The sequence below is a fragment of the Nicotiana tabacum genome, chromosome 18 (assembly GCF_000715075.1).
Source record: "Nicotiana tabacum cultivar K326 chromosome 18, ASM71507v2, whole genome shotgun sequence".
Lineage (NCBI taxonomy): Eukaryota > Viridiplantae > Streptophyta > Magnoliopsida > Solanales > Solanaceae > Nicotiana > Nicotiana tabacum.
The window spans coordinates 7850291-7860809 of NC_134097.1; the positions used below are offsets into that span (position 1 = coordinate 7850291).

At 39.2% G+C, this 10519-nt stretch overlaps 1 protein-coding gene and 1 long non-coding RNA gene across 2 annotated transcripts; one reads left to right on the forward strand and one right to left on the reverse strand.

The window, feature by feature from the left end:
• Positions 1–256: 256 nt before the first annotated feature.
• Positions 257–1686, reverse strand: LOC142173031 (uncharacterized). The gene is made up of 2 exons (XR_012702462.1): positions 1550–1686; positions 257–657 (listed from the first exon to the last, which is right to left on the reverse strand). It is a non-coding gene; the product is annotated as an uncharacterized LOC142173031 (long non-coding RNA).
• Positions 1687–8112: 6426 nt separating this feature from the next.
• On the forward strand, positions 8113–9037 carry LOC142172406 (uncharacterized). The gene is made up of 2 exons (XM_075236012.1): positions 8113–8236; positions 8649–9037. The coding sequence occupies exons 1-2, from the start codon at positions 8113–8115 to the stop codon at positions 9035–9037; spliced, it is 513 nt and encodes a 170-aa protein (XP_075092113.1).
• The last annotated feature ends 1482 nt before the right edge of the window (positions 9038–10519 follow it).

Consider the following 10519-nt stretch of genomic DNA (forward strand, 5'->3'; position numbering starts at 1 on the left):
AATAATGCTGAAATTAGTAATGTTGGGATTAGTTATGCTGGAATTATTTCTTATCGGTTGTTTGGTTTGGTATAGTAAATATAACGTGCATTACATAATTTTTCAAAAACATTTATAAAAATACCCTTCAAAAGTATTTGGAAAAGGTTTAGAAACGGCAGTTATGTATTTATATATGCTTATCCATGTATTAAAAATCATGGTATTGCTAATGCCATGACTTGTTATGTATAAGAATAGTATTGAATATGATGTATACATAGGTTGAAAAACACTATCACAAGGAATTAATATATAAATAATTTTTCTACGTAGATCCTACCAAACGACCCTCACGAACAATTATTCACCTGTGCTTTTCTTCCTCTTTTTTTTTTTTAAAATCTTTATACATTCAGGAACAACTATTCACCTGTGTTATAAAAAGAATCAATAAGCTTTTATATTTTCTTATATAGCGTGAAACATTTGATGATTTCACTCAACAGAGATATTGGCACAAACAAGCAAATCCCCAACGAGTTGATCTCCACTCACATTGTCCTGAGGGATATCCTTCGTTATTGCAATTTTTCTCACAATGAGCTGACACATAGCATTGCCCATGAAATGTTGAACTAAATACCTCGCAAATACCATTCTCCACAGCACTAATATCTGCCACCCAAAAAAGAAAAACGTAATAGGAAAAAAGCAGAATGAAATTTATTACTAGTACTTTAACCTTTGTAGACATAAATAAATGGGCTTTTAACCCATTCAGTTTGGCCAAAAATAATTACAACAATTAATTGAATTTACAAAAGTTATATACTGATTATATATAAAATATGTATATTATATGATATTTCTTATTAATATACAAAATATATGTATTTTCCTTCTATATTGTGTTAATATTCCTACATAAATAAATAATTGTACTCCTTTTCGAATAGCTTGAATTTTAAAAGAGGTTGTCACACAATTCAATATATTATTAGAGTATAGAGATAGTCAAAATTCTTAAGTACTCTGGTCGAAACACATTAAGAAAAAGAATTTTCATATGTTTGGTCCATATATAAAAGAAAGAGCCAGGTCAGCATGTTGTGGGGGCATGTTACAGAACTAACATAAACAATAAGGGGTCGTTTGGTTCAAGAGATTGGGTGTGTTATTCAGTATAAATATTGATATTAAATTTATCCCGTATTTGATTGGGATTATTAACTAAAATTGATAGTATTATTTTTATACCAAAAACTTGGTGTGATAGTTCCATCAATATTAATACCCTGCAGGCAAACAAAAGTTAGTCCATAAGCCCTTAGAAACACGTGTCAATATTTCTTGCTCGAATTCAAGATATCATTCTTTACGTGGAGATTGTGGAAAGAAAAATTGCCTCTAGAGGATTCTGTGAGGTTGTAGTTCTTATTATAATCTCAGGAATATAATCTCGGAATATCCCGATTTTGAACCAAATGACCCCTAAAGTTATCCCTTGAGTGAAGCTGTGATCAAATTATGGGAACAAAGCAATTGCTTCCATCTTTTCTAAACTCACCGTTTGACGTAATGAGGAGTACGCTAAAAAATATCACCAAAAACCTAGAGAAGCAAACATGAGATTCAGCCATATTCAAACTTCTCTTTATAATAGCAAAACGTTAGTGTATGATAATTGGAATAAATACAAATATATATAAGGAGATCATTATAAAAAAAGTTGGGTTTAATCAATTTAAAGTTAGAATTAGTTGATTTCAAGAAACATCGTTATTGGTATCTTCAAATCACCATGAGAAACATCGCAAAAGAAATGGTTTGAGCTGTTTTCATCCTTGTTTTATTTGTAGTTTTTGTATCATAGTAATTGATCTTTTGATTCCTTTAAATGATAAGGAGCCACCAATAAGGTATAGTACTACCAAAAAAATAGGAATTAGCAACGGATAAATTTTGTGGCTAAACAGCAAAATTTATTGCTAATTTCTTGTTCATGGATTAACAATATATTATCACGAAATTCTGTTAGCTACGAGCGATTTAGCGACAAAATTCTTAGTTAATTTTATTTTCTTAGTAGAATTTTCGATAAATAAGAGACGAAGTGAAATTACGCATGGCTTTTTCTTTTAGCTTTTACTCTGACATTTCAAGTATGTTACGTTATGTTTGAATTGATACTTATTAAAAGTGAACGACTTATAGCAAATTAATAACGCACTCTGATGTATAATACCGATAACAATCCGACCCCTCATTTTACGTATTTGCATTTCAAATTAAATATGTTTTGAAAGTGTTTATACGTTGGTATGACTGATGACTTATCGGATGAAATGAGATACTCATATTATTAGTGCGAAATTTGCGTAATCTACAACTTATGCAAGTTATGGCAATATGAATGTCTTTCTAAAATTAATTTTACCCTCTGCCATTATCAGGGGCGTACCTAAATACCGGGTTCAACTGAACCCATGATTTTTGACGAGGTGCATGAATTTATGCATAAAAATTTATTAAAACTACAATAAATAGTATATATGAACCCATAATTTTAAAAATACAGAGTCAATGATAAAATTTTTAAATATTAAATTAATAGAGTTTAAATTCTGGATCCGCCTTTGGCCATTATAAAAGATACTTTCCGTACTATCCATATAGCATGAGTAATTTCTGCATACACCATTGTATAGGGTAAAATTGGCTTACATTAGATGATCGAATGACAACATGACACGTAAAACCGGAGACAAGCAAAAGACAAATCTAGTAAGAATTAAGACCGGGAACAACAGCTACAGTTGGCATCGGATAGACCCCGAAGGGAGCATAATCAATGTGAGTGGGATGAATGTTTGTCACCAGATGGTATTTAATGAAGAATATTCCCTCTTATTAAATAGGCAGTTGTTTCAGAGAATTTTGACATTCATGGCCTGCGTTACATATTCATTAATGGCCCCTTTTATTGTCATTTAAGAGAGGCTTGATCCTAGGATCTTATTTCCTAGGTATAGCTATAAATAGTAGAATCAACAACCATTGTAGAGCAGACGAAATATCTGAGAAAACTTATGCTACATTTTATTCTCAAGTTAAATAATATAACTTTACTTTCTGTTTTATAATGCTCTTATTTTTGTCCTCGGAAGTATCGCTCCCGGAGCCAGGCCTGCCATTCCCTTCGATTTTAACGCTAAGTCTTATTTTTAATATAATTTATTTATCATTTTGGATCAAATAATTTCGCTTGTCTATAAATCACGTAACAAATTTAACTGTACCGTTTTATGGGTAAACAGTTTGGTGCCCACCGTGGAGCTTAGACAACTGCATAATTGAGTTGGTCCTTGCGTCTATTACTAATTTTTTGATTCTTTGTTTCTTAGCAAAAAATCAAAAATGGCAGCTAAAGATGGCAACACCACACACAATGTTGAGGGACATGAAAATATACCTTAACACGAGGATTCAATCAGCGACACCCGCAGCGAGGGGGATGAGGCGACCCCGGTCCATGGAGGACAATACCCGCGACATGTACGGGAGCCAACTTCTGATGACGCAAAAGATGAACATGTTGCGGAAACAGTAAGGATCTTGAGAGACCAACAAAAGGTCATCATGGGCCATCTCTCAAGGCAGGACGAGTTCGTGACGGAATTGAAGCAGGCATTATCAGGTGCTTCCAACAATGCAAACAAAGGAGCCCAATTCCACCCGGCGCTCCTACAAATCAAATGGCTCAAAAAATTGATAACAATACAAGAGGGGCGAGGTCGGTTTTGACGGAGTAGGGAGAACCGGTAGCGGATTCGGTAACGACAACAGTAATGATCCCTTCAAAATCGAGCTCATGAAATTCGTGAGCGAGATGAACAAAACGAGAAGGATAAGAACGTGAAGGAGTTTCACGCCCGAATGGACCAGATTCCGGGCGCACCACTAGTTTTGAAAGGCCCAGATTCGAAGAAGTACACCCAGTTGCAGTTTAAGCCGAGCGTAGCACCAGAATTGATTCCGAAAAAGTTCAAGATGCCAGACATACCAAAGTACAATGGGACTTTAAATCCTTAGGAGTACATCACAACTTATACAACGGCGGTGAAAGAAAATGACTTGGCTCAAAATGAGATTGAGTTGGTTCTGTTGCAAAAGTTCGGAGAAACCCTCACGAAGGGGTCCTTGACATGGTATTCACTCCTACTCGAGCATTCAGTAGATTCTTTTGAAATGCTCGCAGATTCATTCATAAAGGCCCACGCCGGGGCCAGAAAGGTCCAAGCCCAGAAAACGGACATATTCAGGATCGCACAGGGTGAGTCCCAATTGCTGCAGGAGTTCGTTATTAGATTCCAAAAAGAGAGGATGCTGCTACCGGCCGTACCAGACGAATGGGCAGCTGAGGCATTCACTAAGTGTTTGAACCCAAGGAGCTCCGACGCTCCCGAAAGTTGAAGGAAAGCTTGCTCGAGTTTCAAGCGACCATATAGGCGGATGTCCATAACCGTTATGAATCGAAGATAAGGATAGAAGCTGATCAGCTCGGGTTCCCTACATCAACCAAGGGGCGGGACCAAGACAAGATTCGGGAACAATTCAAGGATAATTTTGATGCAGACCGACGATCTTCTAAAGGCCGTTTCTTACCTTACGAGAGAGCCGAGGAATGCGGCGCAGCGAAGGGTTCCGGTCCTCAGATAGGTTTGCTCCCGATAGAAGAATTGATCGCGGCCGGAGCAACAGATCGCTACAAGAAAAAGAGGTACCGGGGACCCGGGATTCCTCATATCCCAATCTTTCAGATTATAATTTCAACTTCAGCATAGTAGAGCTAGTATGAGCAATGAGAAATATCAAGGAAGCATGATTCTCGAAGCCAATCAAATCCGATCCCAGCCAAGGGGATCCCAACTTATGGTGCGAATATCATGGGACTCATAGTCATAGAACTTGGGACTACCGACATCTGCGTGAGGAGCTAGGTAATGCTTTTGAAGAATGGCCATCTGAGGGAGTTCTTAAGCAACCGAGCCAAAAACAATTACGGCCGCAGCCAGGACAACGCAGAACCCTCGAATATAGGGGAAGACCCTCCTCGACTGACTATCAAAAAGATTTTCGGAGGGAATGAAATCAACAGTGTAACCTTCTTGACAGCAAAGAAAACAAGAGTATCGGTGACCCATAGCAAGAGGCTCCAGGAAGTTGCCGAAGACGACATCACCTTCACGAAGGAAGACGGCGATGGACTTTTTATGCCGCATAACGACACCCTAGTAATTTCTCTTAATGTTCTAGATTTCAAGATTAAATGTGTTTTGGTTGACCGAGGAAGCTTAACCAACATCATTCAATAGAGAGTGCTGGAACAAGCTAAATTAATGAAAGTATCATTCCGGCAATAAAGCTCCTCGTCGGGTTCAGCCTGGCAAGTGTGACAACCCGAGGAGAGATCCTGCTGCCCACGAACGTTGAACGGTTACAAAGACCACCTTATTTGAAGTGGTGGATGGTGACATGGGCTATAACATAATTCTTGGTAGACTATAGTTACATAAAATGAAGGTCGTACCATCAATATATCACCAACTGTTAAATTTTTCGACCCTAGAGGAAATCAAGCAAATAAGAGGATATTAACCACCAGCGAGGGAAATGAACATAGTGTCAATTTCCAGCAGTAAAGGGAATGACCCTAGCAAATAGCAATTACAGGAATTGACGCATGCTCCCACATCAAGTGAAGATGATAAAGGCGAGGAGTCGTCGGAATCCCACCAGGTACCGAGATACTTTCAGTTACCGGAAGAGACAGACTTAACTAAGTCCACGGTAGAAGAACTCGAATAAGTGGATTTGTTTGAGGAATTCTTGGAGAGAAAATTTCACTTGGGAACAAGACTCAATCCCGAACTCAGGTCAGGATTTATTAATTTCCTTAAAGCTAACGTTGGTTGTTTTGCATGATCGCACTAGGATATGAAAGGTATCCCGCTAGAGGTGGTCGTCAATAAGCCAATCCTAGACCCAAGCATCCCTCCGGCGAGGCAAAAGAAATGCTCGATAGCCAAGGTTAGAAACATGTTTGTTAAGGAAGAGGTAACTCGACTACTTGACATCAGTTCAATCCGGTAGGTAAAGCATCCCGAGTGGTTAGCTAATGTAGTTGTAGTTCCGAAAAAGAATAACAATTTTCGAATGTGTGTAGATTATAAAGACTTGAATAAGGGGTGCTCTAATGACCCGTTCCCACTGGTCGAGCACGAGTTAATGAGTTTCCTTGATGCTTTTTTGGGGTACAACCAAATTAAGATAAACTCGGAGGATCAGGAAAAAACTTCATTCAAAACGAACTTTGGCACACATTGTTATAATGTGATGCCATTCGGGCTTAAACATGCCAGAGCCACTTATCAGAGGCTCGTGAACAAGATGTTTGAGAAGCAAATAAGTAAAACGATATAAGTATATATAGATGACATGTTGGTCAAGTCTTTGAATGCACGTGACCTTTTAAAGCACCTCCAGGAAACCTTTGATATCTTGAGGAAACACAACATGAAGCTCAACCCGGAAAAATGCGCGTTTGAGTTGGCTCTGGTAAGTTCTTGGGTTTCTTGGTTTCACAAAGGGGGATAGAGGTAAATCCCAATAAGATCAAAGCCATCGAGAACATCCCAGACCAGCTAACAAGCATAAAAGAAGTCCAAAGGCTAACCGAACCGCTCTAAGCAGGTTCATCTCTCGATCCTCGGAAAAATGTCATCACTTCTTCTCACTCCTGAAGAAAAATAACGCTTTCGAATGGACTCCGGAATGTCAGCATGCTTTGAAAGACCTGAAACATTATCTATTAAGCCCCTGCTATTATCAAAATCGGGGGAAGATGAACAACTGTTAATATACTTAGCAGTCTCGGAGGTAGCGATAAGTGTCGTTCTAGTACGGGAGGATGGAGGTACGCAATTTTCCATCTATTATGTTAGCAAAATTTTGTCGGGAGCGGAGACTCATTATCCGCACCTCGAAAAGTTAGCCTTAGCTCTCGTAGTTGCCTTCCGAAAGCTTAGACATTATTTTTCAGTGCCACCCGATAACCGTAGTGACAACCTTCCCTTTGCGGAATGTGATTCACAAGCCTGAGTTATTAGGCTAGTTGGCCAAATGGGCAGTTGAAATTAGCGAATTTGATATTGAACACAAGCCTAGGACTGCGATCAAATCACAAGGTTTAGCCGACTTTGTGGCAGATTTCAGTCTTGAGTTATTATCCTTGGTTGTTAAAGAAGCGGTGATGGTATTGGAAATGACATCAGGAGTTTGGACCTTGTTCACGGAAGGAGCTTCCAATGTGAAAGGATCTGGGCTCGGGGTGGTCCTAATCATGCCTTCCGGGGAAACCCTGAGGCAGGCCATAAAAACCATTCCATTAACAAACAATGAAGTCGAGTATGAGGCTTTGATTGCAGGATTCAAACTGGCCTAAGGACATGGCTCCGAGGTCATAGAGACCAAATGTGATTCCCAGCTAGTAGTAAACTAAGTATATGGGAATTTCGACACAAAGGAAAAACGCATGCAACAATATGTGATTAAAGTTCAAAATTTGCTTGCAGGATTTAGGTAGTGGTCGATCACACACATACCAAGAGAAGAGAACATAGAAGCAGATGCATTGGCCATTTTAGTGTCATCCACGGAGATGAAAGGATTTGACTCTGGTACTGTCATTCAACTTATGCATTCGGTACTGGATGTGGACGGCTATTGTGAACTAAATATGACCAACATGGTCTGGGACTGGAGGAATGAGTTCATCGACTATCTTCAGCATGGCAAGCTGTCCGAAGACCCGAAAGTGTCCCGGGCACTACGCACCAAAGTGGCTTGCTACAGCCTTTTGGGTGGACAGTTATATAGGAGATCATTCCAAGGCCCGTTGGCCCGATGTTTAGGAGCCTCGGAAGCGGACTACGTGATGAGAGAGGTCCATGAAGGAATTTGCACGAACCATTCTTGTGCGGACTCATTGGTGCTAAAGCTGGTAAGGGCAGGATACTATTGGCGCCGGATGGAACAACACGCAAGGGCATTCATTTAGAAATGTGACAAATGTCAGCGCCATGCATAATTGGTACACCAACAGGTGGAACCCTTGCATTCGGTACTATCCCCATGATCGTTCATAAAATGGGGAATGGATATAGTTGTGCTGATGTTGCCGAGTCCCGGAAAGGTAAGTTTCCTTTTAATTTTAACCGATTACTTCACTAAATGGGTTGAAGCAGGTCCTTATCAAAATATAGGTGAGCGCAAAGTGGTCGACTTCCTGTGGGAAAACATAATTTGCCGGTTTGGAATACCGAAGGAGATTGCTTGTGATAACCAACCAAAATTCATAGGCTCCAAAGTCACAAAATTTCCTGAAGACCTGAAAATCAAAAGGATTACATCCTCACCATACCATCTGAGCGCTAATGGGTAGGTCGAATCAACCAATAAGTTGATTTTTCAAAACCTCAAAAAGAGGTTACAAGCAGCCAAAGGCAAGTGGCCCGAAGAGTTACCGGGCTTGCTATAGGCATACCGGACGATAGTAAAATCAAGCTTGAGAGAAACACCTTTCTCTCTCGTATACGGTGCCAAAGCTCTGATCCCGGTGGAAGTAGGAGAACCAACTTTACAGTTCTACGGAACAAATGAAGAAGCAAACAATGAGGCATTGTTGGTAAAGCTAGAACTGCTCGATGAACGCAAGGACTTGGCACACGGGAGTATGGTGGCTCAGAAGAAAACGTTGGAAAGATACTACAACTGTAGGGCCAATCTCTACTACTTTAAAGTAGGAGACTTGGTTTTGAGGAAAGTGACTCAGAACACTCAAGAAATCAACGTCGGGAAGCTGGGTCCAACGTGGGAAGGCCCCTACCGGATTTTAACTATCACCGGTAAAGGATCATACGAGCTGGAGAATCAAGATGGAGTCAAATTGCTTAGCAACTGGAATGTGACTCACCTCAAAATGTACTATTGCTGATGGATCATACCTGTACTGAAAGTATATGCTGCACTATTTTCCCTTCGACCAAATTTTGTCCCAATAGGGTTTTTCTAGTAAGGTTTTTAACGAGGCACCAAAGGAAAGTATTGATAAGTGGGAATTATGACAACTTATTAGCGTCTTTAACCTTTTGTTCTAGTCTAAAAGTATTGAATTGTGTTCCTGAAATTAATAAAATTGTGCAAAATTGCAAGAATGCTGGAAGTTGGGCCCCCGAGATGAAATCTGACTCAAAAAAGAGCAGTCTAAGCACAAGGCAATAAAAGGCACAGAAACACACAATGTGCGGTCCGCAGAAGGAATTCTGCAGCCGTAGAAGAAATTACGGACCGTAGAATTCCATCTGCGGCCGCAAACAAAGAAGGAACAATTAGCAGGCATTTGTGCAAATTGCGGACCGTACATGAATTGTGCGGCCGCAAAAGTTAGTCTAGGAGTCAATATCAGAGAGTGCAAAAAGACCAAATTCAGAGCCTCAGTGAATTGCGGACTGCACAAGAGTTGTGCGGCCGCAAAAGATTGGCTTACGGCAGCAATCCTAATATTGCAGACCGTAGAAGATTGTCTTGCGGCCGTAGTTCTAAATCTATGGACCATAGAAAAGTTGCTTCGAGACCGCAGTTCAGAATTGTGCGGTCGCAGAACCTCTCGAGGGATATATTTTTCGAGATTTTCAGCCTTGTATAAATAGACGAGTTTCACAAAATTAGGTCAAGTTTGAACCTCTGCAATTACTGTAGTCGTTTTTCTTTGCCATTTTTGGAAGTTTACTTTGCTTTGGTATATTTTACAATAGATTTAATCATTTTAAGCTTTCATTATGAGTTTAATTAGTCTTTCTTCTCTATTTTCTCCAAACCCAAGTATGAGTAGCTAGATTTTTACTAAGGTTTTGACCCAACCCTAGTAAAAATATTATGTGTATCTAATTTAGTACTTGTTTATGATTGGGTATTTATTATTTAGATTAGTTCATGCTTTAATTTTGGAATTAATGGTTGCAAATATTAGTTCATGCCTATTTGACTTAGTCTCTACTTGATAAAGAGAGACCTAGTTTAGGATAACTTAGCTAAAAAGGAATTGGGTCAATCAAGAGATTGATTAATCAAATTAAAGGGTTCAACCTAGAGATAGTAATAACTTGACTTGAGCTTTTATTAACTGTTTTGTGTTATACTCATTTGGTCTTGAGAAAGTCAAATTGGGCAAAACCACTCTCTGACCGAGAGGTATTGAGTGGGTAATTTAGAGTTGATAGCTATAATATACCCAATCAATAAAACAAGCATTAAAGTCTTTATCCCATCAGGCAAACATCTAAGTAATGGTCACAACCCTAGGCTTTTTATCAATTTTGAAGAACCTCAAAAATAATTATCTCTAGTCTACTCTCTTTATTTTGCAATCTTTAGAATAAAATTAGAAATAGAAAACAAATCTTTGTGTGGAAGTGCG